General features: G+C 44.3%; 2 protein-coding genes across 8 annotated transcripts in view; both read left to right on the top strand.

Annotated features, from left to right (window-relative positions):
* Nucleotides 1–4,077: 4,077 nt before the first annotated feature.
* On the top strand, nucleotides 4,078–8,645 carry krcp (kelch repeat-containing protein). Of its 3 annotated transcripts, XM_079184462.1 has the most exons (14): nucleotides 4,078–4,267; nucleotides 4,401–4,562; nucleotides 4,679–4,760; nucleotides 5,010–5,066; nucleotides 5,606–5,840; nucleotides 6,012–6,113; nucleotides 6,273–6,404; nucleotides 6,513–6,700; nucleotides 6,791–6,987; nucleotides 7,078–7,172; nucleotides 7,269–7,323; nucleotides 7,452–7,549; nucleotides 7,823–8,066; nucleotides 8,218–8,645. In XM_079184462.1, the coding sequence occupies exons 1-13, from the start codon at nucleotides 4,206–4,208 to the stop codon at nucleotides 8,059–8,061; spliced, it is 1,704 nt and encodes a 567-aa protein (XP_079040588.1). In that variant the 5' UTR covers nucleotides 4,078–4,205; the 3' UTR covers nucleotides 8,062–8,066; nucleotides 8,218–8,645. The 3 variants fall into 3 exon arrangements, with proteins under 3 accessions (XP_079040588.1, XP_079040589.1, XP_079040587.1); XM_079184463.1 differs by having other exon boundaries at nucleotides 6,012–6,110; nucleotides 7,823–8,645; XM_079184461.1 differs by having other exon boundaries at nucleotides 7,823–8,645.
* A 3,346-nt stretch (nucleotides 8,646–11,991) lies between these two features.
* mark2b (MAP/microtubule affinity-regulating kinase 2b) overlaps nucleotides 11,992–19,578 on the top strand; it is a 39,663-nt gene continuing 32,076 nt past the window's right edge. For all 5 annotated transcript variants that reach the window (XM_079184992.1, XM_079184989.1, XM_079184990.1 and 2 more), the window contains exon 1: nucleotides 11,992–13,223. In XM_079184992.1, coding sequence (XP_079041118.1) covers nucleotides 13,173–13,223 — 51 coding nt within the window. In that variant the 5' untranslated portion in view covers nucleotides 11,992–13,172. The remainder of the gene's footprint in view (nucleotides 13,224–19,578) is intronic.

Below are 19,578 nucleotides of genomic sequence, written 5' to 3'. Positions count from 1 at the left end.
GGCTGCAGGTGTGACCAATGCCACGTGCCTAGTGGCTGCAGCACCTGCACTGGATAGTAGACTCCCTCCATCACCTCCCCCAACCTGAGCTTGGGGATCCGCCTCCTGTGCTGTGTCTGCTCGGCTTTCCCCCCTGGTTTGCCACAGGACATATAGCCAGTGATGCATGATGTCCAATTTAGTGGACAGATGATTAATCGTAATTTCCTCCCAATATAAAATCAATACTTGGAAAATGTATGAATTATATGATTCCTTAGTTGTTACTTGCTGTCACCAACATTTTCATACCTGCAAGGCTCTCTTTCCATAGAAGGATTGGCAAGATATTGATGAGTGACCGGGTGTTTCTGACTGTCTGTCAGCTATCTTGGTTTTGAGAAATGTATCTTGCACTTACAACGGCTTGCCACTGAGTAGCAGTGTATGGGATGATGCAATAGCATTCACTGTAGTTGCTGATGTGCAACTATGCCATCAAAACCGCATGCATATACAAGAAAACGACATTTGTATAGCTGTCCACTGTAGTGACCTCTATGTGAGATAAATGACTCCACCTGCTTGGTCATCATATCCATCCAAATGTTTAGCGAGTTATATCATATTAGGCAAACTCTCTGAGGGGAACCTGCATTGCTGTATGGAAAGTTGTCAAAATAAACATGATCAGAGCAGACATGCACAGAGTTCATGCGGCTTCATTTTCGTGTCACATCATTTTCATGTCACCAGCCATTAGCATCCCGTATTGAGTCTGCGACTTTGCATACTGTGATGGACACAAAACAGAACGCGGCAGCATGTTCTGAAAATTTACATTTCACACAATTACAAGGATCCAGCTGCATTTGTTTATAGAAGTTGAGATAATAACTTTGAATTCAAACATATTGTTGTAGATGATTGGTGCGTTTATAGTGTGTCCCTGCATCTAGAGCTGAAGGAAAGGATCAGGTAGCTTACTGTGTTTGTGTTTTGATTTTTCCGTAGATTGTTTGTAGCATGTAGACTCAGCTGTAGGCAAAGCAAGTTGGAAATAGATTATTTTGGTAATTCACTTTTATTGCTTTTCAAAAGAGATCACACAGAAGAAAGACATCAGAAACAGAAAAGAAAACAATACAACAGAAAAAAAACAGGAAGAAGATGAATAAATAAATAAAATACATGCTAATGCTACTACTAATAATAATAATAATTCACATACAAGCATTACGCAACATATTTTTTATAATTCACATATAGCAGCAATGTTTGTCCCAACGAGCGCCATCATCATTTATCACAATCAGACTTTAATCATAATGATAACAGCATGAACTACAATGCAGGCCATCTCAAACCATGATAATAGAACTGGACAGAGAGTTAAAAAAATACCAAACAAACACAAAGTCAAATTGAACAGGTAAAGTCAGACATTTTCAGCTTGAAGCATGTATTTATAAACTTAGTTGTTCCCCCTTCTATAAAGCAAAGATGGGAATTAAATCACTCCAAAAAAATGCACTCAACCCTCGTTGTGATATTGAACTAGGTGTTTTGTGACATCATGCACGGCAGCCGGCCCAGTCTGTGCAGGTAGAGCAGAGGCTGCATGTAGCTGCAGCTGTATGCAGCGGCTAAAGACAAGGCCACGAACTGACACGTCAGGGTGCGGGCTGGAACTCGTCCCTCCATGGGCCAGGTGAGGATGATGGGGAGGTAGTTGAGTGTGAGGACAGCCTGGATGACGGCAATGGTGACAAAGGCTTTCTTCATCGTGGAATTCATCACCCCTGTTCCACTCGGTTCGCTCCTTCCAACTTTCTTCCCCTCTTCCTTGCTCCCTCCTTCTTTCATTCTGCTCTGCTCTTTTTTCCCGTCCTCCATCGTCCCTGCTCCACTCGACCCCTTTTGGCCGGTCTCTCTCTCCTCCTCCTCCCCTTCCTTCTTCCTCCCCATTACCCCTCTGTCCCCCGGCGGAGGCCTTTTCAATGCGTTGAGAATAGACAGGCTGCAGAAGGTGTCTACGACGAGAACGGGGAGGAACAGCACGAACAGTTTGATGGCAGAGCGCTCAACAATAACAAAGGAAGCCATGATGATGTAAATGCACCATACGACACCCAAACATCCCCATCTATACCGAGGCGCCTTGAACCTGGAGGGAAGGGAAGGACGAGGGAATAGAGGGAAGAGAGTCAAACATGAAGCCCCACATCCTCAGGTTGTCATCATCTTATAACACGGGAGAATGACACAGAGCACATTTAAACTACTTTCAGAGGCCGAGACAGACTATATAGTCTTACTATAATGTCACCGGGAAAAGGGAAAGGGGATTTCCGGGTCTGATGACACAAAAGTCAGGAATATGATCCCGTGTGTTCACGGCTATTATAACAAGTTGTTACACTGACGTTATCAACCGCCAATCGTCCCCAAAACAACACTAAATTTAAAAAAAAGGTTGTATGTTCAACCTTGTGTGTGGTTTTACCGTGGATAGTCGAGCGGTCGCACCACAGCCATGTACCGCTCCACACACACCAGACAGAGGAGCAGCGGCTTCATGACGACCACCATCGAGTTCAGGGAAGTCACCCCGTTCAGCACGTATTTACTCTGCCACAGAAAGTGATTGGCGAAGAACAGAGGCACGGCCAGGTAGAAGGACAGCTGGGTGAGGGCCAGGTGGAGGGGGAAGAAGTCTGCGGGAAGGACGCCGGCAACCTTTGACCTTTAGATTCAGTAAATGATAATAAGGCTGTTAAAAAAGTGGATGAAGACCAAAAAAGAAACAGGAAAAGAAGGTTTTGCGAGAACTGGTATAAACTTGTAGGATAAGGCTCTACCTGAATGCCTTATCGAAATGGTTATTTTGTATTTTCATAAAATTGAAGATACATTACGGCTGTACTTGCTATGACATAACATTACACCAGAATGTGAAGGACATATTTACCTTTGCCTGAGGATGTGACAGGTGAGCCAGAGGTTTGACGGGATGCCGACGATGAATTCAAAGGAGATCGTGACAAGGAGGACAAGTAAGCCTGCCGAAGGTCCTCCTGATTCATCATTATAAGGGTCACACTCAGACCAGTAATACTCCGAGGGCGAGAAAGAAGATGCGTTCATACTGCAGAGGACAAAATAAATGGTCCAGGGATCACAGTGAAGCAGCTGGAAAGAACAGTTCAGTGTGAGTGGCGCTCTGAGGGCAGCTGGGTTTGTTCCAATCGTCTGCTCGGTGTTGCGGGCTCATTTGGAAAAAGGTTCTGCCTTCAGAAACAACAAAACGTGAAAGATTTGCATGAAAATGACGCCCACAGTGTTTCCTGCTGTATATGCTGTGAGCCCACTGCATACTCTTCATATGTGCAATTGATCCTCAAGTTCCATTATAAGTACTATTTAGCTCTTTTCCCCCAAATCAAACAGTGGGCAATACATTTAATCTGTATCTGTTTTAGTCGTATACTGGAAGAAAACTCTGATCTGCCATTTGGAATGTAGCTACAGGACCAAATGACAAACAGGTTATGGAATTATTGTTAACAAAGTACAGCATTGAATTCCCTTTCTTGATGTCATATGTTGGCTATATTACAACGAGTAAATGTGCTTTACATAAAACATAAAGAGGCATTGAGACATGAAACATGGCACTATACATCATTTGTATAATTGAAGATAGTGTATTTTCTAAAAATAATAAAACATAAACAAAGTTAAATAAGTTAAAATTGGAAAAAACGAGATAAAAGTCTTAAAAAAAAGCCGTGTACAAGAGATGAATGCACAGCCCCAGATTTAAAAGTGTTAACAAGGACTCCTGAACGCAGCTTCGGTGACGTCACGCAGCAGTGCTGAATACAGGCCTCTGATTGGCTAGCACTTTGTGAGACGCAGCCTGAAGTGTGCTCGATCTAGATTCAGCGTGCACTGCATGAGCGGGGCTCTAGTTCTGCTATATACTCAACAGTTCAGGCTCCACCCGTGCAGATACTCTCAGCAGCAAAACACGCGCTCATATTCTTTTACCAAGAACTCGCGCGAAGTTTAGATATACAACACATATCTGTGGCGGGAGATGGCGAACGGAGGGAGCTAGAAACGATATCGTTGTTTTGGTCTTGAATTGTGCCAAAAATAAAGTAGCGTAGCAGAAAGAGTTGTGGCATTAAACGGGGTTCACCGTGGACCACAACGTAAAGATGGGAGACTTCGGAGTATATGCGGTTTTTGGAGTAAACGGTCCGCCTCAAAGGCTGCTGAGGTAACTACGATAAACGATAACTTTTAATTGTTATGTTATCTGTTATTAATAACTAATGTACCATCTCTAGCCGTTTATATGCATTGCACGAGACCAGTATTCCCTTATTTCTGTATTTCTTTCCCCGTGTCAGTGCTGAAGGTTCGTGCAGGGTGTCTGTTGCAGTTCCCCTGACTGTCCGACAGGTGGTGCTGTTCAGCAGCGGGCCGTGGGGAGAGCGGATCTGCGTCAACGCAGAGCTCAACGACGCGGACCGTTACCCCATCACGATCGGGAAACTGACTCCATATAACAAGTAGGTCCACTGACCACTAAAACACTAAACGTTGGCTGAGTTGTCATATGTCTGGGTCTCCCATGCATCTAGTGTCATCTAAATGATGATTTACCGGGGCGTCTCGTGCCCTGCAGGTGTCTGTCATGGGAGCAGTGGGAAGAGGAGACCTGGACAGACGGCGTCACGCTGAGCGTCACTCTGGAGGGAGGAAACCTGGTAAACATCAAACACTAAGATTCAGTCTAATAAGTGGTAACACAGTAATCCTCGGCAATAAGTCATATTTTTTTTTTTGTGGTCTTTAATCAAAGCAATTTGGGTGTAAAATTATATTATTTATGTATCATTGAAGTCAAATTTGTGTCTAGATTATTAAATCTATAAGTATGTTCCTGCAGAATGATTCAGTTATGGATAATATATATATATTTATATATAAAATGGATAAATGTATTCCCCCCTCAGGTAAAAGCAGATTGGGCAAAGCAAGAGCTCCTGTCTGTGAAGGAATACACACCAAAGGTAATCAGTGTGAATTATTTACTTTATATATATATATATATATATATATACTTGTATTAGTGTCAGGAATTAGCCACTCAGAGAGCAAAGGCCCATATCAAGAGCCACATGTGACGGTCCTATTTTAAGACTGTAATGTATTTATTTATACACTTGTCAGTATGACTTGTTTTAATGCTTACTTTTGTAGTTTCCTACATTCAACACAATGCTTTTTATTTAATTTTTTTACAGTTGTATGGTGTTTCTTGTTGCAAGCAAACCAGAGCAGAGTGAAACTTTAATATCCCCCTCAAAGCCCAACGTGTTTGTGCTGCAGCATTGCATCCTGGTCTATTGATGCTAATGTCAGTCAGTCTGTCACATGCTGTGTTTTCTTTGCAGGACTGACGCATAAAAATCCAACCCACAGATGAATGATACTGTACTGTTTTTGTAACGGCTCGCCTCTCTTTCCCACTTCTCTCTTGGGATCATATTTCAAACGATTAACTATTTGCTAAATGATGAATGACACCGCGCCTGTTGACTCGTCCCAGGACACCGTGGCTCCGCTCGCAGCCCGGGAGCTCAACGGCAAGAGGAAGAGAGAGCGAGTGTCGGAGGAAGACGGCGACGGGGATACGATGGCTGCTCGCGGCGGGGAAGAAGAGAACGTGTGTCCCAATGCCACCGCGGAGAAGACCACGCCTGTGAGAAAGGCCAGGGGTCAAACCAAGGGGGGCCAGAAGCTGTTCAGTGCCGGGAAAGATGCAACAAGGATGAAGGGAACAGGTGAGAGAGACCAACTGTGTGTGTGTGTGTGTGTGTGTGTGTGTGTGTGTGTGTGTGTGTGTGTGTGTGTGTGTGTGTGTGTGTGTGTGTGTGTGTGTGTGTGTGTGTGTGTGTGTGTGTGAGCTCGATGTTGGAGGAGTGAAGCATTTCTTTGTGTACTCCGTTCCACAGCTAATGGAGCAGGAGAGGCGCAGGGGATTGTGGGAAGAACGCCTCCTCAGAGTGCAGCCAGGACGAAGAGTAGGCAGACCAAGACTCCCACACAGACCGGTAGTTGTGTGCACGCACATTACACACCATTTTAGTTGTGTTTTTTGTCGTTTTTATTCACCTTTCAGTCCCGTAGCGAGACACGCTTAGCTTAGCATAAAGACTGGAAACGGGGGGGAACTGTTAGCTTAGACACCAATTATCTGTTGTTTTTCCCTGCAGCCCCATTGGTCAGCCCGTCTGGTCGCTGGGGTCAGACTCTGTGTCCCATCGATGCTCAGACAGCTATTCTGATTGGAGGGCAGGGATCCAGGATGCAGTTCTGCAAAGACCCCATGTGGAAGCTCTGCACAGGTCTGTCACAGAACAACATTCATAACGGGCTCCAGTGAGAACTGCGTTTAAGGGAATTTTACTTTCCTGGTGGCGCCATGACTAAAGTGAGTGTTCTCCGTCCAACAGAGGACATGTCGTGGTTTGCGGCGGAGACTCTGGCAGAGGGCCCGACGCCCGAGGCCCGGATCGGCCACACGGCCGCGTACGACCCGGACTCCAGGCGGATCTTCGTATTCGGAGGCTCAAAGAACAAGAAGTGGTTCAACGACGTTCACATCCTCGACACACAGAGCTGGAAGTGGACCATGGTGGAGGTGTGTGTGTGTGTTTGTGTTTTGTGTGTATTATTGCTGCTTGTCCTCCCCCTTCATGTCCTCCTCCTCCCTCTCTCTCACCTCCTCCAGGCCCAAGGAAAGGTTCCTCCTCTGGCCTACCACAGCTGCAGCATGTTTCGCGGTGAGCTGTTTGTGCTCGGAGGAGTGTTTCCTCGTCCGAACCCGGAGCCCGACGGCTGCAGTGACTCGCTGTATATCTTCGACCCCAACCTCTCCATCTGGTACCAGCCCATTGTAACTGGCGACACGCCCTCCCCCCGCTCAGGGTAAGATGGTTCGATCCAAATCTCAGCACGTCCGGCTGACACTCCTTCATTTTCTCCGTGTCTCATCCTCCCTTTTTGTTTCTCTTTCAGCCACTCTGCATGTGTGATGCAGGAGAGGAAGATCTATGTGTTTGGTGGGTGGGACACTCCCGTCTGCTACAATGACATGTACATGTTGGACCTCGGTAAGCCACACACCCGCTGGTTTTATAGGAAACTCTTGGTTCAAGACTCGTATATCTGCATAGAGGTGTAAATACACTTTTTTTTTTGCTCGTTAGGTCTGATGGAGTTTTCTGCTGTGAAAACAACTGGAAAAGCCCCCTCCCCTCGAAGGTACACATTTCAACTAGAGCTGGATACTGTACCTCAGTACTTTTAATATATATATTATATCTACACTGGTTTCACACCATTTGAAGCAGTATTAAGTCTTCTCTGTGTTTTTAATGTGTGTGTTCCAGCTGGCACGGCAGTGCTGTGCTCTCAGACACAAAGTTCCTGATCCACGGAGGCTACAACGGAAACAGCGCTCTCAGTGACACCTTCATCTTTGACATAGGCGAGAGACTGCTCACAATTACACACACGCACACACACACACACTTACTTACAGAGTTCAACCTGGGAAGAAGATTTAAAGGAGAAGTATTGGTTCACATTCATAGATCAAAGTACTACTATCTTACAGTAATTACACAGTGAATGTGGCGGCCGTGAGTACATCAGGTCTTCGACCAACCTTTTTGTTTTTTTTATTGATTAATCCAATTACATTCTCCATTTTCATGATAAAAACAATCTCTTTTTTTTTGTTTTTGTTTCATTGGTTCAGACGCCAACATCTGGACGGAGGTGACGCTCCCCCAGCTGTCCGTCCCCAGGGCGGGGCACGCCATCATCACCATGGACACGGCCAATAACCACCGTTTCTCGGGGGACGATGAAGACGCCGGTTTGGACGCCGGCTCCGTCACAAGCACCCTGCTGGTGTTCGGAGGCGGAGACAACGAGGGCCACTTCTTCTCCGACCTGACGACTGTGGCCGTGGAGGATCTGCTCGGAGCTATTTAAAGAGCGTGAGTCAGAGGTGAACCCTCACTCCCCCCCCGACTGGATGTGAAGCTCCTTTATCACCACAGACCCTTTATTATTTATATTCCTACAGCGTGTCTTTGTTTCCTCTCGTTGTGCGAGCCCTCTTTTATTTCTATGTTGTTTTTTTCACAGATGTTGGTTTTGGAAAGTGTACAGTTTTGGGCATTTCTTCTATGCAGATCTGAAAATGAAACATCTCCACGTCGTGCATAACAGGAATAATGGAGGTGCTTTTTTAGCAAACTTCAAAGAAAGGTGCTTCCTCTCTCCCTCCCTGTGGTTCCATATTAATAAGAACAATGATCTTGGTATAAATCATCAAACATTCAGATTATTCTAGCCATCAAGGACACTACTGATTTGTTTATGTACATAGTTTAAAGTCCGTTAAAATGTATATGTTTTATTTCTATTACAGTGAACTGTAATTGGCGCTTTTAGAAGCGCTGATATTTGGAATGTGTCTCCTTTGGAAAGCTGCAGGTGCATGAACTGAATGCTCAAAATCACGTTATTGTCGTAATTTCCAAAATCCCAACTCATCTTCCCATGCTGGTCATTTGCACTCTTTCTCTTTACTTACTAAAAAAAAACAATGTTTCACTGTATTTTAAATAAAATCTTCCTCAAGTGAACATTTTGTCTTTCTGCTCAATTACGTGTCTATAAAGAAAGCAAGCCGAGCTTAAACTTCAAGCTTTTCCTTTTGCAGAATAATTAACGCACTTTTCCTTAGTCTGACATGAGACGGTGAGGTATAATTTATACCACGTCGTGTCAACCTGATGTAATTCAAATGAGGTTTGACACTCCAACAGGAAAAGGCCCATTAATCACATCCCTGTTGGCCCGGTAACTCAACACTAACAGGAGCTAATGTGAGACTAGCGGAGTAACACCGATGCTATCTTCAAAGAAACGGAGCTAAATGGAGACATTTTAATAAAAGATTAGTGGAGCTCGAGAGGGATTATCTTCCTTTCTGCTGAAAAGCTGATAACGGTGTCATGAATGTGGCTGTTTTTATTTTAATATATTCATAGGATTGTACAGCCGGGAGATTCATACAAGTCAGTTAATGCCCACTTATTTAATGTACAAACTAGCGGCACATTCAGTGTCTCCGTGCTCGTTCATCCCCTTGAACAGAAACAACCATGAGGGTTAATGAAGATCTGATCAACTCTAGTGTTTCAAAAGAACAAGAACAGGTGAATGTGTTCGAGAAGCAAGATTTTGAACAAGTGCAATACATGAATGCTGTCTGTGTGACAGGGCAGATGTAGACAGATGTGTACTAGCTGCTTTGCGCTGGTGAATTATTCAACAACTTGTCTGGTATCTAACGAGAAACCAGACCGGCAAAAATCCACCTCCTCCGTGGCATTTCCTCTGGTGATACAAAGGAAAGCCTGGCTTCCTAAAAAAACAAAAAAAGGTTCCATCAGTTTCCTCGCTTCCCTTAAAGTCTTGCTTTCGCTGCAAATCATAAAATATGCAATGTTTTACAAGTCTTCATCACTTTGGTCCTAGTCAGGTAAAGATAATGTGGTTGAATTCATTGTTTTTTAAATATATATATATATATATATATTAGAGAATTCAGTTCTATTATTATTACTTGTTAAGTACATTATGATGCACTTACTGTGATTGTAAATCCAAAATAGCTCCACCCACCTTCGTCCTGAGCAGACGTCTGATTAGACTGAATAATCAACGTGATGAAGAACTTTAATTGCTCAGGTATGCGCTGGATCAGACACATGAGCAAACACTCCTGTCTGTTTATATTATCCATTGACAATGGTTCAATTGAATGTGTCATGTACATCATGATATAATGTAACCTACATGCAATTAAAACAGGTTCAACTCCAAAATGGTGAGATATATTGTCACAGATATATTGTCACATATTGCCACAGAGTGAGTTAGATTATTGTCGAGATGAACTCAAATGCATGGAAGGCTGGAGAGGCAGTCTTCAGTCTGGTGGTGTGTACAGCGTGCCAGCTTCCACACAGAAAATTATTGGCTGCATATTCAAAAATAACTGTCATGACAGCCTCAATCTGGCCAGATACAGTTGGCACCCCTGAAATAGGAGACTATGTTATTTTATGTTCATCCAAAAGGGACTTTAAAATAACCTCAAATCAGCTGCAATTAACAGTCCTCCTACTCAAGAGTGTCATTTCTTCTCCAAAGCAAAAGCATGGCAGCCAAAAAAAAAATCCAAATATTTATGGGACACACAGTAGGAAATAGTCTCAGGATGGACTGTGGGGTATACATGTTTCAGATAGATAAACAGACGGATAGACGATGGATAGATGGATATTACACTGTAATATATTCAGGCATCCTGCAGATGGCGACACTAAAGCACATTTTCCCCCAGCAGCAAACCAGACTCTTACTCAAACTCAAAAAAATAATATATAAAAAATAAAAATCAGAGTCACTGAGTTCATGTGGCATATCATTTGTGTGCACATTCTTTATTTCATATTCGTCTCAAAGCGCTGGTCACAGAATACGTGGGCTCTCCAGTGATCCACCGTCAAAATGGACAAGTGCCATCACACTGAAAATGAAGGAGAAAAAAAGGAGATATTCTGCCAAGTCAGTTGGACTGTTTACTGATTGATAAGTTACAAGAAAGGCCCAGTGACTCCCTCTGGTACAGCAGCAAGGCTCCATGAAAAACACTTTTATGCAGTGAAAACTGTTTCTCTTCCTAACAGTGTATGTCCCCCTACACATACACTCCTTCCATCATCAGGGATGTGAGACATTTTTCCCCTTGATTCATCGGGAAATCCTGCCAGTTGGATGCTTTCCCAGTCATCACTAACAAGCCTTCTCATACCGCTTCATTTCCTGATTTCTGTTTTATTTTCTCCCTAACATCCTTGCATTGTGCGAACGGTGTATATTTTGCATTGTGGCTGGTCTCTCCAGAACCTCCTGATTGACAGAGTTCACACATCACCACTTTCCAAACGGCAGCCATATTGTCCTCGCCAGTCCGTGGCTGTTGCTAAGTAACTTGAAAATGTCTGTGCCGGCTGTCAGCGTCTCACAGTCACATTTAAGGGCACATATCTACAAATGGCACTTTATTCCTACGATTGCAATGAAGACTCATAACTCAACCACATGAGGGTTTAATAATTGGCTGTGGCCTCAGATGGATGGGGATGATGGAGAAGAACATTTTACTTTACACAAACATTCTGTATGGTTGACAAAAGAAGGAGTCATTCGACGAAACTACCTCTCAACCAGAGGATCTCCAGTGTCAGAAAAGGTCCCCCTGCTTGTGAACTCATTGGAGTGCTACATGTTTTAAAAAGTTGGACAGTAATGCAATGAATAAGTGAAAAGAAAAAACGCCTTCGGGACAATAAAGAAGATTTTGGGCACATTATCAAAACTATAAACAGTAAAGAGCCCTCAGAGACTTGTTGGGGATTCTAGCCTCTGTGAAGGAATGCAGGATTGTCTGTGGGCCCCTGGAATCTTCACAGGGCCCCTCTACAAGATAGGACCACAAGGACCCAGATCATATTGTAATGTGGGCTACTTAAGTGGTAGGCTACACATTTGCAAGTAATCAAATAAAAAAAAAGCAACTGACACACGAGGTAACTTGGGGTATTTGGGGCCTCTGGTGGTCTGGTCTGGGGGTTTATCTTCATTAAAGCTACAGGCACAATAACCCTCGACCTGCCATTAACCAACCTGGAGGAGTCGCGTTCAACCAGTAAGAGACTCGGAAAAAGCCGAGTGGAGCCGAACGCGGACCGAACACCCCCCCCCCCCCCCCCCCCCCTCCTCCTCTTCCAGTCGTGGTGCAAGCAGCCATGTTGCCGCGAGCTTGTTCCGGTATCAGGGCAGGATCGTGCGCATAGACTCGATCGGGCGCAGCTCCTTGCCTCTCTCCCCCTGTCGCCCGTGACACGCACCTCCCAACAAGAACACCCCACTTGACCAATAATGGATTTTACAGCTTGATGATTCCTCCTTCAGTCGGCTGGTTCCGGGAATAATATCAGCCTCTGTACCGACGGACTGGTGTCTATCGCCTCTCTGCAGTGCAGCACTGTTGAACGACCTTATTCCAATCACGCAACACAAGGAAGAGCGCCGGTGATTTCCGTGGATTTTGAGTTTTGAGGTTTTGCTCTGCGGCCGCAGGAAGATAAGCTAACTAGCTAGCTTTGCTTCGAAAGAAACACCGAGTTAGCTACTAGCTACACGGGCTAACGTCGGCCAGGCAGTTAACTAGCGCAACAGATTCGTGTTTCTCACCTGCCATGTGACCATTTTACGTGGTGCTGCGTTTTGTGTTTTTTGGATACCCTGCCCCTGGATATTTCGCTGGGAACATTTTGAATAGTTTAGTGTGAGTTGGGGAAGGTCAAGACCTCGCCGGGAATAACTTTGGCCTGAAAGTTTGTGGACCCCGGATTTGATTTCAGACCATCTCTGCCACGAAAAGAGAAAAAAAACAGGCGTCGACACCTTGTTATGAAATCGACGCTGGATAAACACTCGATGTAGATTTCGGCGACAGTTCTGGCTTCCTCAGTTAGCAACCTTTACAGGTTAGCATGCTAGCCACCTAATTGAACCGTGTCTCGTTCAATACAACCATTGCCCCAACTTTTCTTCAAGCTAGCCCGAGCAGCTAGCTGGTCAAGACGTCAGAGCACCAGGCTGGTAGCTTGCTGGTCACCCTCGACACTGGTACGTGCTAAAGTGGAAACTGTGTTCACACCAACACCGAGAGCTAAAGAAGACACTTTTTTGCTTTTCCTGTTTTGTACTTGTTGACAAACATGGGCCGTGCGGTCGCTGCTAGCTAGTTTCTAGCTAGCTAACTCGGCTAGCCGCGGATGTGGGATTCAACTTGTTGATTCACGGGCTATCTGTCGTGCTGCTAGCTGGCTAGCACCGGACATCTGTTGGACATTTTCCTCCACCACCAGCTAGACAGATTTTAAATGCACAATAGACACTGACGAGTCGTTTTTGCTTCACTGTTCCCTTTTTTGGCAACTTCCAGTCTATCAAAAATGTCAACAAGGACCCCACTGGTGCAAGTCATTGAGAATTCGACGGGACAGGTAAGACTCTTGAGATAATTTTACAAATGTATGTTACAGTTGATATTTACACATAAATCTACTTAAGAATATAGTCTTTATCTGCTGTGGAAAGGGGCCCTGCTCGGTCTCTCTGTCTCTGTTGTCTTTGCCACACAGCAGTGATTCACCAGCTTGCCTACGCACTCACACTGGATTTCCCACTCTTTGCAGAATAGAAGAATACATTTTAAGGCTGTGTTTAGTCTGTGTGTTAGGGCATGTCCTCCTACTTGACTCTTCAGGACTTTGACCTGTTGCAATACAGACGCTCCTGTCTGACAGTTCCACATGAATGCCATATAGTTAACACAAGTAGTGCAAGCATGACCTTAAAGTCCCCACACAGTTATGGTCTCTGGGAAGAAAAAGTTGTATTTGTGCGTGACGATCTTCATTATAAAGCAGCACTTGCTGGTTGTTGTTGTGAGGAAGAAGCCTCTGTGGCTAAAAAGTCTTTCAAAGTGTTTGGTACTTATGCAGTCTTGTAAGTAACAAGGTGGACCGTTCATTGATTGATTAAGAAAGTGTACATTCAGGGGTCCAGAGCACATCTGGAACAGATGTAGATTAAATTGAGAGGTGTTCTTAAAATTGGCTCCCATTCTTAAATTAGAATCATTTATTTCATTTCCTTCCCCCGTACAACAATATATCCTCTTTTGACCTAAATCAAGTGACCCTTATCAAGAGGCCAGAAGGCGTCTAAACACTCTATACTATTACATAAATACATGGAGCAATATTGCAAGCTGGAGATCCAAAAAAGTGTGCACGTTTATGTCTCCATTTAGTTGAATTGAGAAACGATCACACACTGGTAGTGCGTTCAAAAGTTTAAAAGACAAAGAAACCACTTGGCTGTGCTCTGTGAATCATTATTGGAAGGCTGGAATAAAGCCCTCTTCAAAGACGGCTTCTGTCTTAATCCTGTTGACAGTTCCTCTGAAGATTCATTGCAACGATGAATGAAACTCACATGAAAACCATTACGGCTTCCGATACAGACAGCGACCTGCTTTACTTGGACAGCTGTCGACTAGCATCATGTGACGAAACATTTCTTATGAGTGTTGGATGGAAACACTTGTGTGTGTGTGTGTACATGTTGACAGAGTAGCCAGTGGGTGTTGTCAGTGTGTGTGTGTGTGTGTGTGTGTGTGTGTGTGTGACGCTAACCCATTTCTATATTTGTGTTGCTTGACTATCTGTAGGTATAATAATGTAGCTGCGGTGAGGCTTTGGCGTGATGCATTGTTTTAGCAGTTGTTCAGTAGCCTTGATGAGTTTAGCAACATAAATAGAGCAGATGTACAAACATGAAAAACATTTGGTTGAATACTGACGTGGCTTTTAAAGGATTATGACGTCATAAATAAGGGAGGCGTTATTGAATTGCACTTTTTCTTCTTTTTTTTTCAATCCGTCCCAAGAGCTGCACCCTCTGTCAAACAGTTTACTACCTGACACATTGAAAGCCCAACCCAGGTGTGTATACCGCCGCTGCACAGCCAACCACGCTGTAGCTCCGCTCCTTACCAGCCAATAGGGAAGCCCCTCGGTGTCGGAGACTCAAAAGGTTCAAAGATTTTTTTTTTTTTGTGTCCGTCTTCGCTTCTTGTGCAAATAAAATGCTGACAGAAGTTGTCTGTTGATACCATGATCTCACCGAGTGTCGGCGTGTGTGCTGGCTCATCTCACTCAACGGATCAGTGCCTCCATTACAGTGTGCAGGAAAGCAGATCGACAGCTAGACCTGGGAGGCTGGTTGATGGGTGCGGGCGAATAACACATACATATTCTTACATGGCTACACCCATACCTGGAACAGAGGTCAGAAACAATGCAGTTGGTTAAAGGAGTCTTTAGACTGTCGCGGCCTCAAATACACACACTGGTCCTCTTCATATCCAGTGGAGTTTTTAAGGCTGAAGTCACAGATGAATATTTTTGACAGAACACACACTTGTACAAACACGCGAGTATTAACCGTCAACACTGGCCAACTTCCTCATTGAATTCATGGGAGGGAGATATACTGCTGCTGTAAAAACTTTTCACAGTTGTACACTCCAAGTTCTGTATCTTGGTAATTAATAACCCTCAAACCGAACTTCCTGGTGTGCCTTGTTTGAGTAGCTTTTAGCGACGTGTCTCTGTTGTTCTACTGCATGGCTGTTGTTGTTCTGAACGCGCCCCCCCCCTGCTCCTCTCACAGCGACCTAGTGAGGATTTAGGCGTGTATGAAAAAAAGATTTTGGGGTTACGGCAAGTCCTTAACTGGGTTTGTAGGCTAAGGGTCACACATGGATACTCCCACACAAACACAGTCTGTTTTAAAGGCCATGTATAGAAAGCCTTTGGTGTCGGGTCTCAAGATACGGGACAAAATGGCACCGGACATGAAGACGGGTTGAGTGTTGACGTGACTCTTCCCGTCAGTATATTTTGTTCTGATTAGTCAATGTGTCGCTAGGTAAAGCACATTTTCTCTTTCTGCCGATTTACTTGACTCGGATGGAAAGTTTGCAAGCACTTTTTTTTTTTAACACATGACCAGCAAACAGAGCTGTTAATGTTTACGAAGGTCTGGTGGACGTTGGCGTTGTAACAGTTACTGACCTGGTCCGACTAGCGTCCTGTCATCATAAACAGCCAGCTGGGCCCATATCATAAGAGAGCTGTCAAAGGTAGTGAAGTGACTTTTGACATCTTTCCGATGGTGTGAAACGGCAGACATGTCGAGTGGCTTTGATCTGACGTGTTGCTACACAAGGTTAGGTGCTGGCTGTTAGTTTGAGGAACTTATTTGGACACGGCACTCATTATCAGTGTGACACCGGTTCAACCTTGAATACCTTGAATTTGTATGCAACACGAAGACAGAGCGGGTTTTTAAAGGCACGGGTACTAAAATGTTTGCCGTAGCTTCGTGCTCTTCGTCCACTTCCCCAGGCATGATCAGTTGATTGTCTGATTTCCTGTTTTACAATGTTCCCCCTCTATTCATTGAGCCACCTCTTCTGAAAAGACAGACTAATGCAGCCAGAAATACTGGTCTGCCTCTTCAATTGTTACTTCATCCTCCATTTCATTGTTTGGGTAGTTGCGCACTAGCTGAGCAAGCTGGATCCTCCCCACATGGAGGTGGGATGTATTTGAACCATTAATTTGTACAAGTGATATTTCCTCCTTGTAGCAGCCAAGAGACGATAATCTGACTAAAGTATATTCAGGACTTGATTGTAATTTTTACATTGAGTGTATCCAAGTTTAATTTATGCAAGACCCTCTGTCCATAAAGGAAATATAAACAAGGAACAACGAAATAAAGTACAAGTCACAAGATGGCCAATATGAAGGCGTTAAAGGCCGGCCTTACCGACCCGGTTGAAGGTGGGGAAAAAGTTCCTCCAAGAACTTAGAGAACAGTAAGAAGGCCAGCTTCCGCCCTTTTTTTTTCGAGTTACCTTTCCAGGATGGCTGAGCGTGCAGTCTTTTTTTTTTTTTTAAACCAAATTAATGGCTGCTGTCATGTGATTCTGCCTACGAGTTTATACTTCCTGTCGCTGAATATTGACCCGTTTGTACGGTACTTTGTCGAGCAGGGAAAGTGGGATTGTGTGTTGTTTACGTCCGTGTTTGCTTGCTAGCTTGCTTTTGCTACACTGCCTTTTTCATCACACCACATTTATCGATATTGTGTAAAACAAACCACAAAATGTGTGTCATGTCAATCAGTTGCAAGTGTGTTATTGTGTGTGTGTACTTTACACACAAAAGGAGAAGTAATGAGTTGTAATTTCCCTTTGAATGAAAATTTGTTGGACTAGAAATTCTTTTGCAGATTTTGTTGCATTTTCCCCATTTCTGGATTGAAAATTAGATTGTCGTCCGTGAGAGATTTCAGTGGTGGCATCCGTATAATTATTCCCAAAGTCTAAATCCAGTGTTTCCCCTACCATTATAGTAGGGGGGCGGCCCGCCCCCCCAATGGCCCCTCCCGCCCCCCCTTGAAGGTCGAGTTAATTTAGTTTAATTTATTTACACGATGACATGTCATCATGTCTGTCTCTACATGGTCGCGTGTTTACAATTCCTCTGCTCTCTGGATCGCGCACGGCGGAGTTCCGCCCCGATCCGTGCGCACACACACACACACACACACACACACACAGACAGACACGTGCGCACACACACAGGTGAGCACCCCCCCCCCCAAAAAGCTGTAAACCTAGGGGACACACTGAAATCATATTGTAAAAAAAATCTTGCCATTCCGCTGCCCTAGTTTCCAGTCTATTCCCGTTTGACCTTTTGTAACCTGCACCGTGACTGAAATGGTGACGGTTTGCAGGTTCAAAATGCCGTCGAGCACCACAGCAACAGAAGACAAAGCAAACATAGTATTTGGAAATATGAGTGTGGCTGAGCACAGTTTGATGCATTTCACCCGACGCCTTGGGAGTGTGAAAGCTGTTGAGCTGGAAATGTAATATAGATGAGAGCGAGAGGAACGCTGAACGTGTGAGTATTGACACAGGTATGCCGGCGAGGATGTGTTTTGATATCACCTATTTTGCCTGTCCTTATTCCTGCTCCCCATTGAATGAATCATCTTGTAAGCAACCTATACCAAACACACACACATACATACATGCACGTTGCTGTTACGCCCAGGAAACCATAAATTATGCCTCTCTCCTTACCAGACCAGTCACTAGGCAGATGAACAGAAAGACAAAGCTAGCCAGGGCCCTAGCAACAGAGAACCTGCTGCAAACACACACACACACACATACACACACACACAGTGGATCACACACTCCATCATGTTCACATTTGCCGGCACAGACGCACACATTAGCGGCCCTTCATTTTTTTCTTTCCTCTGCACACACGGACACATGCAGTGAGTTGTTAATTGGATCGGAATTACGTGTTGATTTAATGAGTTTTGTGAGCCTTTACCTCCTTATACTCCGGACTTCCGGAAGACACTTAAATATAGGACAAGCAGGTGCTGCCGAGGTGTTTAACCAACAACGCAGTGAAGTTCAGTGCTGTGTGTGTGTGTGTGTGTGTGTGTGTGTGTGTGTGTGTGTGTGTGTGGTGGATTGTCGGAGGGAGTGGGGTAAAACAGGCCTTTCCAGTCGAGCGGAGTGGAAGGTGTGGCAGCTAACCGTAGACCTGCGATGTGAAGGCTTTGACGTCATTCAGTGGAAGGCGTGTGGATCTCTTGCTCACTGCTTCAGTGTAACTCACTCTTTCTGTTTAGTCATCGGATGTCAGTGTGCCGTGAATAACTGGGATTTCTTCCTGTGATCAAATGTCTGTTTTGATTTCTAGTAAATGTTTAGTTAATAGTTGCGAGAACTGCTTTAACTGTCACAGATTTGAGAGTCCAACCCAAGTTGCATTTGTTGCCTTTTTTTATTATCGTATAGAGGGGAAACAACTGGGCAAGAATAAAGATAAAACTGCTTTATATGTTGGTCTAAAATGAAAGTGGATTTCCAAGATGCGCTTTTGTGTTTTTGGCAAACATTCAAGCCTCCCATTGTTTGTTCACTCGATGCTGCTTCCAAGTGGTAGTAATGCTGCTCAGTATCCAGAACATGTCTTCCAGGGCGAAGGCAGTCCGTGTCAGAGGTGCTTGATGGGACGTTACTTACGTTACTTACACTTGACTCGTTTTAAATGCTTTTAGTTGAACAACTTGGTTCTGTGGCTTTAGCGTGTGTCCTTACCTCGTGTCCTGCAGGATTAGCTGCATCCTTCGGAGGAAACGTTCTGATCTCTGCTGAGACACACCGAACCAGAAATCCAGTCAGAACGGTGAAATTAGGTTCGTTGGGGTTCACATCAAATAGTGGGAACTTGTCGTTATCAGGCTATTAATTCCATATCTTTGCATAAGGGAGTGTACACCCAAAAAACATTACAGACCCAGTTGCTTCATTATATTTTTCGTCAAAATAGGATTTGTAATAAAACATCACGCCTACTTTAACTTAGCTTATAACGGTGGCACTCTTCCTGTGATTTAACCGTACTCTCAAAACCTCTGTTCCGGGGTTTCCACACGAAATTTGTTTAGCCGAGGTGATAAGCCACTTAGTTGTTAGATGACTGCCTAAACAATAGTCGTACTCACACAGCCAATACATGGACTGTATGAAATAGCACCTTTTTGTTTCCGTGCTTTAAGTCAGCGGTCTTTTTAATTTTTTGAAAGGAAAAGTTTGAGGCGGTGGTCTTTTTTTTTTTTTTTTTTTTTTTTTTCTTCAGGCGAGGTGGCCCGAACCTGGAAACCCTGTACCCTCGTCTATCTATA

Source organism: Pholis gunnellus, assembly GCF_910591455.1.
Source record: "Pholis gunnellus genome assembly, chromosome: 23".
In the NCBI taxonomy this organism is placed as follows: domain Eukaryota; kingdom Metazoa; phylum Chordata; class Actinopteri; order Perciformes; family Pholidae; genus Pholis; species Pholis gunnellus.
Note: the sequence above shows the minus strand (reverse complement) of the source record. Positions and strands in the feature narration are given on the sequence as shown.